Genomic DNA, 18863 nt, shown 5'->3' on the forward strand with positions numbered 1-18863 from the left:
AGAATGCAGCCTCACAACAGGATTATCCAGTCCTGAATGTCAATCATGCTGAGATTAGAAATCATGATCTGGATCTACCGGATTTTTCCATTTCCAAATAGAGGGGGAAAATGTGGAAACGGTGACAGATTTTATTTTCTTGGGCTCCAAAATCACTGCAGATGGTGACTGCAACCAAAAAATTAAAAGACATTTGTTCCTTGGAAGAAAAGCTATGATAAATCTCAACAGCATATTAAAAAGCAGAGACATCACTTTGCAGACAAAGGTCTACATAGTCAAAGCTATGGGTTTTCCGGTAGTCATGTGTGGATGTGAGACCTGGAACATAAAGAAGGCTGAGTTTGAAAAATTGATACTTTTGAACTGTGGTGTTGGAGAAGACTCTTGAGAGTCCCTTGGACAGCAAGGAGATCAAACCAGTCAATCCTGGTTTGGAAATCAACCCTGAAAATTCATTTGGAAGACTGATGTGAAGCTGAAGCTCCAATACTTAGGCCACCTGATGCAAAGAGCTGACTCACTGAAAAAGACCCTCATGCTGGGAAAGATTGAGGGCAACAGGAAAAGTGGGTAACAAAGGATGAGATGGTTGGATGGCATCACTGACTCAATGGACATGAGTTTGAGCGAATTCTGAGAGATAGTGAAGGACTGGAAAGCCTGGTGTGTTGAAGTTCCTGGGGTCACAAAGAGTCGGACACGACTTGGTGACTGAACAACAATAACAACAAACTTAACATGTACCAAAATAAGTTTGCTATCTTTCTCACCACTTTCCTGCCCATGGTGGTATGATTTCATATAATGATGGTATAAACTTAATAATTGCAATAGCTGAGAATAGAATTATCCTTTCTTCTTTGCACTCTCCAGATACTTAGGTATTCTGGAACAAATGATCTGTTCATTACTAGAATCTGCTTTCTCTTCTTCCTGTCCACTGTCAGTAGCTGAGTTCAGTTCCCTATCATCCCTCCTGATTTATTCAAATAGGTCTCTAACTACCTTCTGCTTCTTTAGCATCACCTCAGTCACACTGAGAGCAATATGACAGCTGGTTTCCTTCCACTGCTTAAAAGCCTTTGAGAGTTTGCTATTCCTTAGCATAGCAGGAGGAGAAGGCAATGGCACCCCACTCCAGTACTCTTGCCTGGGAAATCCCATGGACGGAGGAGCCTGGTAGGCTACAGTCCGTGGGGTCGCGAAGAGTCGGACATGACTGAGCAACTTCACTTTCACTTTTCATTTTCATGCACTGGAGAAAGAAATGGCAACCCACTCCAGTATTCTTGTCTGGAGAATCCCAGGGATGGGAGCCTGGTGGGCCGGCATCTATGGGGTTGCACAGAGTCAGACACGACTGATGTGACTTAGCAGCAGCAGCATAGCAGGAAGGCTTTTCATGAATAGATCTCAGCTTACCTTTCTAGTCTTGATTGTAAATCTTACATATCTTCATCCTCAGTACCTAATAAAATATCTATCATAAGGAGATAATTGATAAATATAAAGGAATTTGTTTTGACTCTTTGGAGATATACGTGCCTCACTCTTTCTAATTCTCCATCCTTATTTTGTGATATGCTGTTTAATTGAACAGCGAGTGAGTCTATATATTATTTGATTTGAGAATTAATTCTAGTCTTTATGTCTTTACCCTACCATGCATCAGATGGGAGGTTTTCAGAATCATTTTTCACAAACAAGATATACCTTATAAGAATATTTTATCCTAGGACTTCCCTGGTGGCCCAGTGATTAAGAATCTGCCTGCCATTGCAGGGGACATGGGTTCAATCCCTGGTCTGGGAGTATCACACATGCTGTGGGAAGCCCATATGGCTCAACTACTGAGCCCATGCTCTAGAGCCTTCAAGCCACAACTACTGAGCCAGCGCACCCTAGAGCCTGTGTTCCACAAGAGAAACCACCTCGGGAGAAGTCCGCACAGCATCCCCAATCAAGGCAACTAGAGAAAGCCCCTGGGCAGCAGTGAAGACCCAGCCCAGGCAAAAAAGGAAAAAAAGAACATTTTTATCCCATGAAACTTACTCAGTGCTGCTGTTGCTTTTATTAATATTTTGACAAAATTTTTTATGTTAATGCAGATTTAAAACAAAGAGAAGCTACCATATGAGAAAAGAAAGAGTAGAAATTTTCTGATGTTGCTGTTGAAAGGATACAAATCAACCTTAAGAGATATGAAGGGATGTGTGGGATAAAAAAATATGTATCAGATCAACAGCCGGCAGGTTCTAATGCAGCATCAATTATTTTGCTGTGAGGCTTTGAGTAATTTGAGACATATGTTTCTTATATGTAAAATAAGAACATGGCTTAGATAACTTTCATGTTCTAATAACTCTGGATTTAAGTATTTGTTTCTACAGTCTACTCAATTTCTTGATAATAAAATTGGAAATGCCTTTCTGGCAGAAATTTTGCATGATTTATAGAGTCTCTTATCTTACCTCAGACTCACATAGATCCAATAATCTTTTCAGAACCCCTAAACTCTTGAAGGTTTTCTTCTGCCAAGAAATTCACCCAAATAGCAAATAATATGACATGAATTTTTTTCTCACTGCATTTTTCCAGATGGTGCTTTCTTATAGCTCTTGAAAGGCTTAGAGATACACCTCTAGAGTCTTTGGATTTCTACCCATTAGTTCAGTAGGCTGAAATGGTGCTTTTATATTTTTAAGTCATTACTGGGGACATGGGATGAAAAGACAGAGGCTTTAGCTTTTTAATAAAATCTACTGGGTAAAATTTCAATAAATTTTTATTGAGTAGTACATGGATGAAATTTTTTTAACTTTGCCTAAAAAAATGCTGCTTTAAAGCTCTATAACTGACTCATTTATTTTTTAGCTTTGGTGTTTAAAATGATAAAACTGATTTCTAACATTTTTGTGTCTGTCAATAGCAGTTTTTAAGATTGTACTGCATATTGCTATAGCAACTATAACTATATAAATAAGTAATTAGATTCTTATTACATTTGAGCAGAAATAACTAATCTTCTAATTGGAGAATGGTGACATAATTACATATTGAGATATTTCTGGACCCATCCCAATAGTTACTCTTTTCTCTCTCTTATGTTTGAGATACTTCAAGAAGCTATATTTATTTCTCTAGGACTCCAGCATTCTGTTTTCATTCTGAAATAGAAACTTGCTTTTGAGTTATTTATCGAAAGATCTCAGAGTTGTTGCAACTTCAGTAGTATCTATTGTAAAGAAAGAAAAAATATTAATATACATAAGGGACTCTGTATGAATAAGAATCATAACAATGGGATTCCTTTGATTAAAAATGTGATTGTTATAGTTGATTATTAAGAAATACTAGCAAACTATAATTAATGAGTGTCACTAATTGTTAGAATGAGATCTCCAAAGCATTCCAGTGAAGATTAAAGTAGGAACAGCTAGTAATCTCTAAATTTCATGATTTCCACTACATAGAATATAATCAGTCACATTATGGCACAGTACTAACATGATTAAAAACTGCAAAGAAACAAAATAATAAACTGCAAATTTATTATTGTATTTTCTAGAAATGAATAAATGTTAATTAGTTTTGTCTTGTATTTTATTACTTGTGCTTTCCAGATCTGCGAAAAACATTTGAGCAGGAACCTCTGGGAAAGGAAGTATCCTTGGAACAGGAGGTCTTGCTCCAGTGCCGACCACCTGAAGGGATCCCAGTGGCTGAGGTGAGAAGAAAAATTCTTTGCATTTAGCAACTGGCACTTAGTTATTCTAACAGAGGCCTAATCCATGGCTAATGGTGCAATGAATTAGGGTATGGCATGATGAATGGTTGGTAATGGAGTCCTAACTGCTTGCTACTGGCAAAATAGATTGATTGGGAACTGATTAATGACTTGGAGTCAATTAGAATGCCCCACTGGACAAAGCCACAGGCAGCTTGGTTTAATTTTGTCATTCTCTTTTAAGAAATCAGAAACACTGTTTTATTTTATCTGGCACTAATCATAAAGAAAGATGGGCTGACTTAATAATGTGCCATCAATTTTATTATTGTTCTTGATACTATGCAAAAAATGTAAGATAGGTGTACATGTGTGTGTATGTGTGACAGCCTGTGAGCTCCACATACATGTTTTCTGCTCTGTGATGTAATCAAGGACATACCTAAAAGCCATAGCCACACACCATGAATAAAAACATGTTTGAGGAATGTCAAGTAGTTTCATCCTATAAGTTTTCCATTAGCTCTTAATTTTCATTTTCTGGTTTTGGTGAAACAAAGCCTATTGAAAGTTCATGAAATATTATAAATCAGATTTATACCATGATTTTTTATTAGCACCAGACAATACAATGCCCTTTGAAAATGCCTGTCCATGGGGGATAGGCCTCCATGACCACAAGAGTATTCTATGCTCTCCTTGAGACACCATTTAGAGCACACTGCTGAGGAAAATCATCTAATAACATGTCTTTTATTTCATTTCAACTAATTCCAAACTCTGAAAAATGTTACCCTGTTAGGATTATCAGAAGACATTCTAATATACATCAAACACTATTGTCCTGGCAGATCCAGTATCCTACAAACACGAGAAAGCTTTAATTTGATAAGTAACATAACTGCCAACTTGCTGGTGGTCCTTGTTAGCCTCTAAACTACACTGAGTTCTTTGGAATTTTTACTCTTTATTGCATATATGGAAAGAGGCATTTTTTAAATTGCTATAATTTGGGGCTGTATATGGGTCAGCTGATTTTTTGTAAAAATAAGCCTGCAATTTTTCCTGTCTATGAAATTATAAAATAATATTACTAAGACTTACTACATTGTCCAAAATTTTTTAATATTTAATCAATGCACTTATCAGATTTCCATAGTTTTTATGTCCTTTGAAACTTCAGGCAAAAGTGAGAGTCAGCACAGTTAGTGTGTCCCATAACAACAAAATTAAACATCTGATAGCTCTTTCTAAAATAATAATAATAATAAATTAATTAGAAATTTAGGCAGGGCCCTTACAAATGACTCCATTTTCTGTCACTACCATTCACATCTCCAGTCTGTCAATGCAAGACTCTGAGTGGCACTTTTAATGAAATTTTCTTTTCTTTTACTTTGAAAGAAGAGAGTTGGCTTTTGTCTTGTACCTGACATCCCATGGCACTTTCTAGCACTGTATCAGAGACTATGCATGATTACTTCTGCTTTATCCAACCACACCAAAACCTTATCTTCTACCAATGACTCACAGGATGATTTATTGTGATTAGAAAGGAAAAAGCTCTTCTCTATGCAACATTTCATTTCACTTATGAAATAAGTATATCTTTCTCCTTAATCATATCTGTCTTAATCTAAAATTTTAATGCAAACCTCCTCCATTAAATTGCCTTAAAGACCAAAACATATCCTGAGTAACACGAGTGTCCACAGACTCTTTTTGACTCAGTGTTTCTTAAAGTGAGCAGATCCCTGCAGAGATTTTCAGTTAGGAGATTCTAGTAACTTCTTGGAGAAGGCAATGGCACCCCACTCCACTACTCTTGCCTGGAAAATCCCACGGACGGAGGAGCCTGGTAGGCTGCAGTCCATGGGGTCGCTAAGACACGACTGAGCTACTTCTTTCACTTTTCACTTTCATGCATTGGAGAAGGAAATGGCAACCCACTCCAGTGTTCTTGCCTGGAGAATCCCAGGGACAGGGGAGCCTGGTGGGCTGCCGTCTATGGGGTCACACAGAGTCGGACACGACTGAAATGACTTAGCAGCAGCAGCAGCAGTAACTTCTTAATTTTTTTTAGTTTTCTCAGCAAAGTAGTTCACTTTGTCAAGGAGTAAAGATTCATGACTGCAAACTAATTGGCTGTGAATTTTATCTGTATCATCACTGGGGAAGAGACCAATTAACACTTGGCAAGCTCAAAAATCATATACCATTTGACATTCAAAGAACTATATTTAATGTGATTTTTTTTCAAGTCAGGAGAGAGATCAAAAACACTTGCTTGAGAGCAGGCTAATAAACTCCTGTGTAGATTATTTCCAACACCCTTAGAATCACCAAGATGAGAAATCTAATGTATACCTTAACTTGACACATTGCAACTGTCATTTGCTCAAGAGGAGCAGAAAAAAGAGAAAGGGATGAAATATAACGTGATGAATTAAGGGATTATAAAATTATTTTAATTTAATGATATATATATATATATATTCATTATCTACTATTTTATTTGTTTGAGGAATTTAAAAGCACAAAAATAGAATGAAATGAAATACTGATCTTAAAGGGAAACCAGAAGGTAAAACTCTCATGTGTTACCATAAACAAAATCAGTTTTTAAGGTATCAAGCCATACTGGCAAGGATTCTTGCTTCTTTTGTGTTCTAGGCAAATGATTTTGAAAAACTCAGATACTACATGCTCAACAAATACATGATTTATTGATGCAATTTATCTTTGTTTAGTAAGTATATGTCTAGCACCATCGAACAGGTAGTCAAGTTCATTATTTGTAAAATATCAAGAGGCAATAATTTCCTTCCCACATAAGTCAGTAGGTTTCCAAAGAGCTCTTCTAGTCTTAAGTTACAGGAGCATCACCTTTGGTGCAAATAATGGCACAGGGATTTCTGTGGTAATAAATTACATTTAATTTTCTTCTCTATTTTGGCTTTAATTTTTGCTACATAGTGTTAAACTAATTTCCATTCAGAACTCCAGGCTTAACCCCATGTCACCATTTCTGACTGTTGGACTTCAAGCAAGGTATTTCAATTCCTATACCTAAGTTTCCTTAATTAAATTACAAACTGAAGATAACAATAGTGTCTCTCCAGAACGTAGTTGAAAATTAAATGAGATGATATATGCAAACAAATCACTTAGAACATGTAGAAGAACTCAAGAAACATTACTATTGTTATTAATATATTATTCCTCTTGATTCAGAGAAGACTGAACTCAGCCTCTGGAATTCACAGTAGTCACTGGCACACTGGGCCTCTGATTGGCACTGTAGGGTATGCAGCGATGAGGCTTCTGTCCAATGAAGAATCACAGAGATTCCCTCCTGTGTCTTCTAACCAGTTATTTTGATTAAAATCCACAAATGCTACAAATGAAGATAAATTTTGAGCTTTAAAATAAGGAAACTCCCTTATTTATGTAACATATTTACTCTAAAAATGACTTGTTACTGTGGAAATCTGCACCAAGTCCTGATGTGCTGCTGTTCTTACTCTGATTTTTAAAGTTATCTGTTTAGTCATCATGGGCCTAGAACACTGGACCAGACTTTGTGTTTCCTCCAAAAGAGGGGATTTGGAGTGGGATTACTGTTGGACGTTCTCCTTTTCCAAGCAAAAGGAAAGAGAAAGTCTCAGAGGAGGAAGAGACCAGCTCAGGATTCCCTGTACTCCACCTCTCCAGGTGGTGACAGTCTGGACAAAGAACTCCTCTCAGTACTCACTGGTTAAGAAAAAAAATATGTTGCAGGTACCTCAGAGATGAAGCACAAGAGTTTCAGAGCTCTAGTCTTGGCTGTTCCTTCCTCTGGCCTCCTCCTTGCCAGGCCCTCTCTTCATTTTCTTTATTTAAATATTTATCAGCCACACAGCTTCCTTAGCACAGGGCTACTAGCATCTGGCAGAGAAGGCAATGGCAACCCACTCCAGTACTCTTACCTGGGAAATCCCAGGGACGGAGAAGCCTGGTGGGCTCAGTCCATGGGGTGGTGAAAAGTCAGACACGACTGAGTGACTTCACTTTCACTTTTCACTTTCATGCACTGGAGAAGGAAATGGCAACCCACTCCAGTACTCTTGCCTGGGAAATCCCAGGGGCGGAGAAGCCTGGTGGGCACAGTCTATGGGGTTGTGAAGAGTCAGACACGACTGAGCGACTTCACTTTCACTTTTCACTTTCATGCACTGGAGAAGGAAATGGCAACCCACTCCAGTACTCTTGCCTGGGAAATCCCAGGGACTGGAGCCTGGTGGGCCACCGTCTATGGGGTTGCACAGAGTCAGACACAACTGATGTGACTTAGCAGCAGCAACTAGCATCTGGGGGCCTTCTGCAGTATCAAAGGTGCAAACCCTTTTGTTGCTGCATCATAGTATGGTCCAGGGATCCCCAGAAGCAAGCACCTTGGGGTGAGGGGTACCTAGCTATTAATCAGCAGATACAGAACTATTTCAGTATTTCATACCTGGTATGAATGAAGCAGTAAAGCTGCCTGAATGTCAGCCCCTACGTTTTCTGACTTTTTATAGCTCCAACTAGTTATTATCTCTGTCAAAATATGTGTGTTTACTCCTTTGCCTGCTTGACCAGATTGGATTAAATAAGAAGAAAAGGGATTTTTGTTCATGTTTATCTCTAACACAAGCAGACTGTAGGTTACCTAGTAGATTCTCTGAGTGCATTGAATTAAATGAAATAATAAAGAGTCCCTGTTGGATGTGACAGAGAAGCTGCACCTCAGGAAATGGAACTTTCCAGAAACAGGATGTTTGTCACCACGGAAGCTGTGTGCTGAGAGAACTCAGTGCAGGTGGAGTAAGGGAGTCGGTCAGTCAGAAGGGTTCTAACCCACTGGACCATTTGGATCACTCCAAAAGGCCACTGGGAGTCATGGGACAAGTTAATAGTAATTATATTAAAATTAAAAGTAGACTCTGTGAAAGAAAGAAAATAAATCCCACAAATAATCTGAAATGGTATTGCTCAGTATTTTTAATAACTCTTTTGCAAGGATCAAGCCAAAAATATAAAGCTTTTCTTCCATTTCTGGGGAGGCATTTGCCTTCCTTTAGCAGAAATCTCTCATCTCCCCAAAGAAACCAGAAAATTAATATGCCTGAACGGGTGCTGGGTTGCTCCAGTGGCATAATAGCAGAACTCTGTGAAATGAATCCCTCCTTGCTCATTTTGGTTTATGCCTGGAAAATGTTGCTGTCATATGGTGAGCCAGAAATATACTCAGAGATGCTTTATTTCATCAGATTCTCTCTTTTGGAGAGTACTGGGATCAAAAACATCAATGGATATGACATTTGTTGGCATGACACAAGGAGCAAAACTGAATTTTTCACTAAAATAAACCTGTGATTTGTTTCACCTTAAACAAGGGGATAATTGCTCCTCTAATTATAATTGAACTATTTCTCACAGGAGTCAAATTGGAGGAACAGGGCACCATGTTCAACTTATTGACCCAATTGTGCTTAAAAAGTGTCTTCTTATTTATCAACATTTGCATGTCTAATTAGCAAGTGGGAAAATATGGGGTGAAGTGTATAAGAATAGATTATTTGGCAGTCTTGCTCAACAGGAAATAGAATTTTTAAGCTGATAATGCCAGGGAGGAAAGCGGCTGGCAGCCGGAGGCTTCACCAAATATATAGCATCAGGTGGCTGTCCATCTAATTGATTATTAATATGACCACTGAACACTTCGTTTCATGAGAGACCTGCATGTTTCACTGCCATTCCCTCATAATCAGAACTTTGTGTTGATGCATTTCCATGCAGGTACATTGTCTCCCAAGCTGTGCTTTATATTCTTTGTGGTCAAAAGAGGTTTAGAGAGAAGAGTTTGAATACTAATTTGCAGGGAGACGTTGCTTTCAGTGCCCAGTGATATCTATTGGAATTTTCTCCTAGCATGTGTATAACAAGAAGGGTCTTGCCCTACAAACAAGTTTGCTGCAAGTATCAGGTTCCTTGACTGGTAGCCAGCTTGCAAGCTTTGCATTGGTCCAGTCAACAGTTGCCAACATTGTCTGTTTATTTTGGTTACTTCATATGATTTTCTGTCAATATGTGCATCTAATAGTTATGCATAGAGATCACCATAAATAGATAACTGGTTTGCAGATAATTCTGTTAACCAATTTAAAAATATAATAAAGTGAACCAATATCAACATCACTTTTTAAAACACAGGAATAAATAATAAACTTTCTTTGGTTTATAATAGATTTGTGGCATGACTTCTGCACACATACAGTGGTTCCTTTGAGCCTATAGTACAAAATCCAGTTTTTATTTTTACTCACTAAATCATTTATTCAAGAAATATTGGGACGGCCCAGAGGGATGGTATGGGGAGGGAGGAGGGAGGAGGGTTCGGGATGGGGAGCGCATGTATACCTGTGGCGGATTCATTTTGATATTTGGCAAAACTAATACAATTATGTAAAGTTTAAAAATAAAATAAAATTGGAAGAAAAAAAAAAAAAAAAGAAATATTTATTGTCCTCTCACCATGTACTAGACACTCTTCTATTTGAAGGCGATACATGGCAAAGTCCCTAAATGGTAATAAAACACTAAAAACAAGGGGAAAAAAAGCACAGGATATAATCAGATAATTGTAAGTTAAAGGAAATACGACAAGGTCATATCTGAGAAGGCTGATGGTTGTTGGGGATCAGGAGTCACTTAAAGTTCAAGGAGAATCTATCTGATGAAATAACATTTGAGCTGAGATCTGAATGACAAGAAAGAGCCAGACTTAAAAAGATCTGGGTCAGGAAGCTCCAGGCAGGGGAGGAGAATACCTCAGAATGTGGTTACAGATTAAAAAGGAGGCCAGTGTCTCTGAGACAGTGAGCCAGGAGGAGGGCAGGAAGCCCTTCAGTCAGAGAGTTAGGATGCGCCTGGGGACTGAAACACGGTAATGGGAAGGGATTTTGTTTCTGAATATATGCAGTCATTGGAGATTTTAAGTGAGGAATTGACATGACCTGATACATTTTACTTCTAAGCTCATTCTTGCTGCTGTAGGGAATGTAGATTTTAGAAGTGTGAGAATGGAAGCAGAGACACCATTCAGGAGATCTTGCCGTACTTCATGCAACAGAAGATAGTTGTTGGTCTTAGGGCAGAAGAGATAAGAGAAAGGTGGAGAAACAAAGGATATATTTTAATTCCTTTGGGAATAGAAATTCTGAACATGGATTTTAAATTTTATTTTATTAAATGAATAAAATCTAGAAAGAATTTGGTTCTTCAGAAGAAAGTGAAATCTTCTGTGCTAAAAAGAGCAAACAATAGAGCTTTTCTTAGATAACCTAAAATCTGTGGTCAGTAGACTTCAGCTGTTTTCAAATACAATCTGTCTCTCAGTGGTGCTTCAGCAATAGGCAGTAACCTATCTTGAGTCCATGATCCCAGGGCAGGTGGGTCTTTTATTTCTACAGTCCTTATTTCATGAAAAAAAAAAAAAAAGTTTTTCCTTAGATAAATTCTTTGGCTTTGAAATTTCTTTCAATGATTCTTCATATGCCTAGAGGCACTATTTATTGTAAACTCACTGTGGAAGAAAAGTGGTAGTCGCAGAGAGCGAAAAAGCAGTGTTTTTTAAAAGTGATCAGTTTTAGCAAGAGGCCAAACACTTTTAGTTGGTAAATGCTGAGTTACTTAATCTGAAAGTTTATAGTAAAGACTGGTTAGAAGCTATCTTGCGACTAATCAATTATAGGTCTTTTGCCCTGAAAAAGTTAGCATTTTAAGGACATTTCAGTGTCATTTTGCTCCCTTGTAAGATATTATCAGAGTCATGCTATTTTGGGCTCTTTTGGTGATTGTCACTATTGATTAATTTATCAGCATGCTTTTTATCTCCTAATAGTAGAATTTAAGGTTTAGAAAAAATTTTCAGATTTCAAGACAAGTTCACATCTAAAATGTGGTTCACACACATTCATCTCTCAGAAGCAATGAGTCAGGTGCCTGTGTGCCTGCATGCTCAATTTCATCCCACTCTGTGCAACCCCATGGACTGTAGCTTGTCAGACTCTGTCCATGGAATTTTCCAGGCAGAAATACTGGAGTGGATTGCCATTTCCTGCTCCAAGGGAGCTCCCCCACCCAGGGATTGAAACCACGTCTCCTGCATCAGCAGGCAGATACTTTACTATTGAGCCACCTGGGAAGCCAATGAGCTAGACATGTGTCCAATTAAAGGAGTGTTTCTGCAGCAGGAAAATAGGACCCCTTTCTTAGCAAATTCCTTCTGTTTGCAGAAGCTACAAAATGTCAGTCGTTTCTGTTACTAAACAAGTCCCTACGCCAGACCTGCAGTGAACCAATCACTGAGACACTGGGATTTGCAGCTAAGAGTTTACTCACAGAACAGCCAAGTAAGAAGATGAAGAACAAACTTTAGCTCCGCCTCCTTGAGGTCAAGAGGGTGGGATACTTAAGGGATAAGCAAGGTGGTCTTAGGTTGGGGAAAGGTGATTGGTGGAAGCGGCACAAGGGGTGGGAATGGGTAGTCTGCGCAGGCTCATCTCTGTTAAATGCTAATACATATTCAAAATGAAGATGCCCAGTCTTACCTGAGGATGCAGTTTCCAGTCTTCCCTAGTCAACAGGCCACTCACCACCTAAAACTGGTCACAGGTTCAGTTTTAGTGTCAGGGGTCCCAACCAGCCTTAGCCTCTCGCACTGGGCAGGAGCTGGCTTCAAGTTCCTTTGAAACAACTGGACTCCGTGGAAGCCGGGAAGCTATGTAAGTAAAAGAGGCGGGTAGGGGAAAGAAATACTAAAATACACTTTATCAGTGAAGGCAGTTTGTAAGCAAAGAGGTTTTGACAAGTTGATCCCCTTTCTGTTCTGTAAGACAAGCTCAAGAATTTCTGTTAGTTATCAGCTTCTGTTAAGTCTGTGGGGCATGGTTTTATTTGAACTTGGTTTTTAAAAATCTTCTGGCCTTTTTTTCTTTGTACAGTTATCTAAAGACCATGCTTGAAGACCAATACTTATACAGCATAAAAGTACAAATACTTTCACAAAGCTACTGAAAGGTACAAAGTATATTGGACAGTGGTTAACACAGAAGTGAATGAATGTCTTGTTGCTATTGCCAATCTTGAGAAGCAAATAGCTGCATAAACAAAGTAGCCTTCCATTCTTGACTAGAGATAGTATCAGAACAATGTCTTCACATTGTTGGGAGACTTGGGAGACACGGAGAGTTTCTTTGTATACTCTTTTTTTTTTTTTTTTAATGGCAGTTTGCTTCTTGTCTTTTAAGATACTTTTTACCCATAACTTTAATGGGTAAATAACATACATTTGCAGTCTATAATGAAGACTTTCTTGATTGGACATATGAAACACCTGTTGGCAGGGTGAGACCACCCCCCCACCCCACCCCGCCCCAGATCATTCTGTGATTTCAAACTCTGGGGCAATGGAGCTAAATCCTACTTGGTGAAAGGCTGTTGCTGCTACTAAGTCACTTCAGTCGTGTCCGACTCTGTGACCCCATAGATGGCAGCCCACCAGGCTCCCCCATCCCTAGGATTCTCCAGGCAAGAACACTGGAGTGGGTTGCCATTTCCTTCTCCAGTGCATGAAAGTGGAGTGAAAGTGAAGTCGCTCAGTCATGTCCGACTCTTAGCGACCCCATGGACTGCAGCCTACCAGGCTCCTCCATCCATGGGATTTCCCAGGCAAGAGTACTGGATGGGGTGCCATTTCCTTCTCCAGGTGAATGTCTACAGAAGGCTTATTAGCTATCTTTTTAGCATTGTCAAGACTTTACTAGTCAAGGCTTTAGCCATAGGTTATCTGTACTGACTTGACCTGGGAGCTTCTTAACAAGGCAGAATCTCAAGCCCCATACAGGGCACTTAATTAGAATCTGCATTTTAGCAAAATGATCAGAACCATTCTTCAGTACCCGTTCTCAAAGACTAGGATGCACATTGGGATCATCTGGGAATCATTAGAAAATATTGATACTTATAGCCCATGCTAAAGACACTCATTTAATAGGTGTTTTGTGCAGGCTGAGTATCACTATTTTTAATAAGTTTTTAATAGCTCCCTTGGTGATTCTAAAATGCAACAAAATTTGAGAACCCCTGGTCTAAAGGGCAAGGTTAAAACAGACAAATAAGGAAAAGTTCAAACTTGTCACTTCTAAACCAGTCAGTAAAACTTGGCCAACTCCCAGCTTCTAGCTAATGCTTTTTCTAGAAGCGTGGCTTGGCTGAGTGTGCATTTGATAATTGCCGCATAATTGCTTTTCCCATTTGTATGATTAATATACCTGTGTTCAACAATTCTAGGCTGAATCTTCATTCTCTCAGGTGTACACATGCTTCTCTATCCTGTTGAGTCATTTTCAACCTCAGTGCTCTGACTTGAGGGACCCTTTAGCAGCGTAACCTTTTTGATTGATACGGATTTTTCTAGCTAATGCTTGCTGGACTCACTTTTCATATTGGGTGGCATGTGGCAGTTTCCCTTTGTTAATTAGAACAAATGTGCCAATTATGTTAATGTTTCTCCAGATACCAATCAAAGAATAATTAGACACAACACATCTGTCTTGCACAGGGGAGTAGAATAGAAAAGAAAACTGCAAGATGCATTGCTCTTTATTATTTACATATATGGATAAATAGTTCTTTAGCCAATCACATGGTTAGCAGTTCATATATCAGGAGGGCATAGGGTACCAATAGCTATTTGGGAGTCTGAGCACCTCTCCCTGTTAGCAATTTCCTGAGCAAAGTCTATTTCTAAAGGATCTCTGCAAAGAATTTAAGTGGTCTGTCTTTTCTTTCAAAATAAATAAATAAATAAATTTACATTTCTGTATCAGTAAAATGTAGGTATGTCATTTACCCTGAACTGTAGAAAGAAACAAATTCTTAAGTATTTACAACTCTCAAAAAGAATTCAATTTTATTGATATAAAAGAGCACACTGAAAGAAATCACAGAATTCAGCCTATAGGATTATATTGAAGGTGTTGTAAATATATGCAAATCACTATTGGATTTATAATCTGTTACAGTTTCTACTTATATGTTTCCATGTGTCTTAATTTTGGAGCTTTCCGATTAATGGAAAAATTGAATTTGCTTCTGTTGTTTTATTGACATTTACAGTCCATACTGGGCAGGGTTTTAGAGAGATGTGGTTGTAGCCTAATTATTTCATAATGTGAGTAATGCCTCTGCCCTTATGTTGTTTCTGGCAGAATGGAGATGAGACCTATGAAACAGACACATTAGCCTTCTTGAGGGTAGTCAAAATGTATCCTAACCACTTCTCAGATAAAGCTTTTGTTTAGAATTTAAAGTACATGCACTCTAGTAAAGTATGGCTTACATTCCTAACATTTGATAATATTAAACTATGTACTTTTGTCATCTAAGGTTAAAACATCATCCTTGTTTTTATAATGTCTATATTATTGTGGTTCCAAATATTATATTGTCACTATCATTCTTTTATAGACAGTTGGCCAGAAAAGAAGAATGAATTTCAGATTATAGATTCTTCTTACTGTGACACTTAGGAACAACTAAGAGAAGACTTTTAATATATTTGGAAATAGTTGAGTTTACTAATGCTAGTGCAAGGCATTTCTGTAAAGCCCCTAATACATGAATAATCTGGGATATATTCCTTTTGCCCAGGGGGTTGGAAGGGATAAGGCAACAAGGAAGTAGACGTAGGTGTTGTTTTACTTTTTATTATATCATTCTGCCCCAAAGGTTTATCTTTTATTTTTTAATAGTAAAACATGAACATAGTTAGGTTTTAAACAATTTTAGTAGTAAGCCATAAAAAAGTAACTTAAGTAATTTTTAGAAAATAATTGTTGTGTAAATGGGTCCCCCACTTTATGTACTCTTAACATTGGGAGTTTTGAAGTCTGTCTTAGGTAACCTAGCTTTTATGATATTTCACTAGAAAGAGAAATGAATAAAGGTGAGAAAATGAGTGTAGGAAGCCAAGATTAAACATGGGGATTATTTACCCCATCTGGAATGTTAATCTACTTTCCTGTCTTTGCTGGTGATGTAAATAAAAAATTAAAGTGAGAAAATAGAGTATTTAGGGAAAAGATAATAGAGTTTTGAAAGATGAGGGTGCTTGAATGCTCCAGCAACTGCTCAGAAGAGGTTATGCAAGCCTGAGCCCTTGAAAAATGCTCTCCATGTTTTTCTGCACAACTTCTCTTCCCCTGACAGCACTTACAGAGCCAATAGTTCTGAATTTTATAAAATATCAGTAACAATAAAACTATAAAACCGTGCATGTAAGAGTCATAAAAAAAAAGTTGATCCTTAAATCACACCACACACAGAAAGGGATGGCAGTTTTACACACCTTTTCTGGGAAAACACAATATGGGGTCAATATGCTCTAGTCCTAAAACTTAAAATCAAATTGGGACTCACTCATCATTAATAAAATCATGTTAGGGTTTTCAGAACTATGTGCCAGGCTGAAGGCATTAACAGGACTGAAAGGCCTGTTGGAGGAATTTCTAAACGGTTTCTCATTTTACCATGACAGCTGGGAAGCAGTCCTCTTACAGGATGGCTTGAAACGTGACGTACACTAGGGGGGACTGAGGTTGTAAATAAGGAGAAACTTCCTAATCAGGAGAGTTTTATGAATGAAGTCTCACAAACCAACACCGTTAGTCCTATGTAGTGGAAAACTGAAAGATTTCTGTTTTTTTGTTTTTGTTTTTCCCTGTTTGGTATTATGAGTATAGACATATGGTTGTTCAGTCACTCAGTCGTATGTATTTCTTAATAAAGACACTGAGGAACCCTGAAACATCAGCATTTAAAATACATTAGTGCAGATGGATGTAGTTCTGTTTGGGGTAAAGTTAGAGAAGAGGCAATTAAATTGCCTAATCTAAGTCTCTCCTAATTCTAAGTGCTTTACCTTCCATAGTTCATTAAATCCTCCCACAAGCCTGGTAGAAATGGTCTTTCCCATTGTACAGGTGAGGGTTGTGATTCTAGGAACTTACAACCTACCCGTGACTGCTGACTCAGCAAGTGGGAGGACCAAAACACAGCCAAGTCTGGCCAGGTCCAAAGCCCATGTTTTGTTCTATAGCAAAATGCTGTATTGACTGCATGATTTTGAAATTTAATTCATTAAAATGGCACATCATATGTAGCCTTACTTGACCAGTTTTCATGAGCTAATCATATAATATCCAGACAAAAATTATTTTATGGGAAAAGTTCTTTGTTTTAATATAATTGTCTCCTTGAGGGCTTCCTGGGTGGCTCAGTGGCAAAGAATCTGCCTGCTAATGTAGGAGACGCAGGTTTGATTCCTGGGTCAGGAAGATCCCCTAGAGAAGGAAATGGCAACTCATTCCAGTATTCTTGCCTGGGAAACCCAAGAACAGAGGAACCTGGCAGGCTGTATAATCCATGGGGTTAAGTCATCTCATTGATTTTCCAAAAGTAGGGTACTCATATTTACCTGAGTTGTATGTTACTATTTATACACAATTCTTAAAATGGTTAGAATTTTAGAATGTAAAAGAGAAGTTAAACTCCACTTAAGATCCATTAATAAAGAATATCTCAGTGATTTTTAAATATTTAATGTTCAAGAACTTTTCCAAAATGTATTTCTTTTTTTTTTTGTATCTTTTTTTTTTCAAAAAATTTTTTAAAATTTTATTTTATTTTTAAACTTTACAATATTGTATTAGTTTTTGCCAAATATCAAAATGAATCCACCACAGGTATACCTGTGTTCCCCATCCTGAACCCTCCTCCCTCCCCATACCCTCCCTCTGGGTCGTCCCAGTGCACCAGCCCCAAGCATCCAATATCATGCATCGAACCTGGACTGGCAACTCGTTTCATACATGTTGTTATACATGTTTCAATGCCATTCTCCCAAATCTTCCCACCCTCTCCCTCTCCCACAGAGTCCATAAGACTGATCTATACATCAGTGTCTCTTTTGCTGTCTCGTACACAGGGTTATTGTTACCATCTTTCTAAATTCCATATATATGCGTTAGTATACTATATTGGTGTTTTTCTTTCTGGCTTACTTCACTCTGTATAATAGGCTCCAGTTTCATCCATCTCATTAGAACTGATTCAAACGTATTCTTTTTAGTAGCTGAGTAATACTAACTCCATCTCATTAGAACTGATTCAAATGTATTCTTTTTAATGGCTGAGTAATTCTAAAATTAAATTAATTGGTATATGCTGCTGCTGCTGCTGCTGCTGCTGCTGCTGCTAGGTTGCTTCAGTTGTGTCTGACTCTGTGCAACCCCATCCCTGGGATTCTCCAGGCGAGAACACTGGAGTGGGTTACCATTTCCTTCTCCAGTGCATGAAAGTGAAGTTGCTCAGTCTTGTCCGACTCTTCACGACCCCATGGACTGCAGCCCACCAGGCTCCTCTGTCCATGGGATGTTCCAGGCAAGAGTACTGGAGTGGGGTGTCATCACCTTCTCTGTGGTATATACTATAGGTCATTTTTATCTATCATAGTACTGCTCTTACTTTTGTGATAGTTTATGATAAATAGAACTTACTTCCCTGTTGGCTCAGATAGTTAAGAATCTGTCTACAATGCAGGAAACCTGGATTCAATCCCTGGGTCAGGAATATCTCCTGGAGAAGGGAATGGCTGCCCACTCTAGTATTCTTGCCTGGAGAATTCCATGGACAGAGGAGCCTGGTGGGCTACAGTCCATGAGGTCACAAAGAGTCTGGCCCAACAGAGCAACTAACACTTTCACACTTTCAGTACTTAGAAGTCATATGAATCTTTCAGCCTCTAGGGTCAAAAAATGCATGTATTACTAAGACTCAATGGAATCCAACATTGTAATTGTGTGAAACTTCAGCAGTCATAATTATTCAACATTTTGCCTTATTTCTAGCACTGCAGTAGTGCTTGGTGCATAGATATTCATAGAGTGAACTAGTTTTGGGTAGATCTTACTGACTTTTATTTTCCTGTGCAATCATGTCTGTTTCTTATCTTTAAATGTAGCAGCATGTCTCAATTGAGGTTATTTTC

General features: G+C 38.3%; 1 protein-coding gene across 2 annotated transcripts in view; it reads left to right on the forward strand.

The window, feature by feature from the left end:
• Positions 1 to 18863, forward strand: part of UNC5C (unc-5 netrin receptor C) — a 427174-nt gene that overhangs the window by 298036 nt on the left and 110275 nt on the right. For both annotated transcript variants that reach the window (XM_027544020.1, XM_027544019.1), the window contains exon 4: positions 3627 to 3730. In XM_027544020.1, coding sequence (XP_027399821.1) covers positions 3627 to 3730 — 104 coding nt within the window. The remainder of the gene's footprint in view (positions 1 to 3626; positions 3731 to 18863) is intronic.

This window comes from Bos indicus x Bos taurus, chromosome 6, assembly GCF_003369695.1.
Source record: "Bos indicus x Bos taurus breed Angus x Brahman F1 hybrid chromosome 6, Bos_hybrid_MaternalHap_v2.0, whole genome shotgun sequence".
In the NCBI taxonomy this organism is placed as follows: domain Eukaryota; kingdom Metazoa; phylum Chordata; class Mammalia; order Artiodactyla; family Bovidae; genus Bos; species Bos indicus x Bos taurus.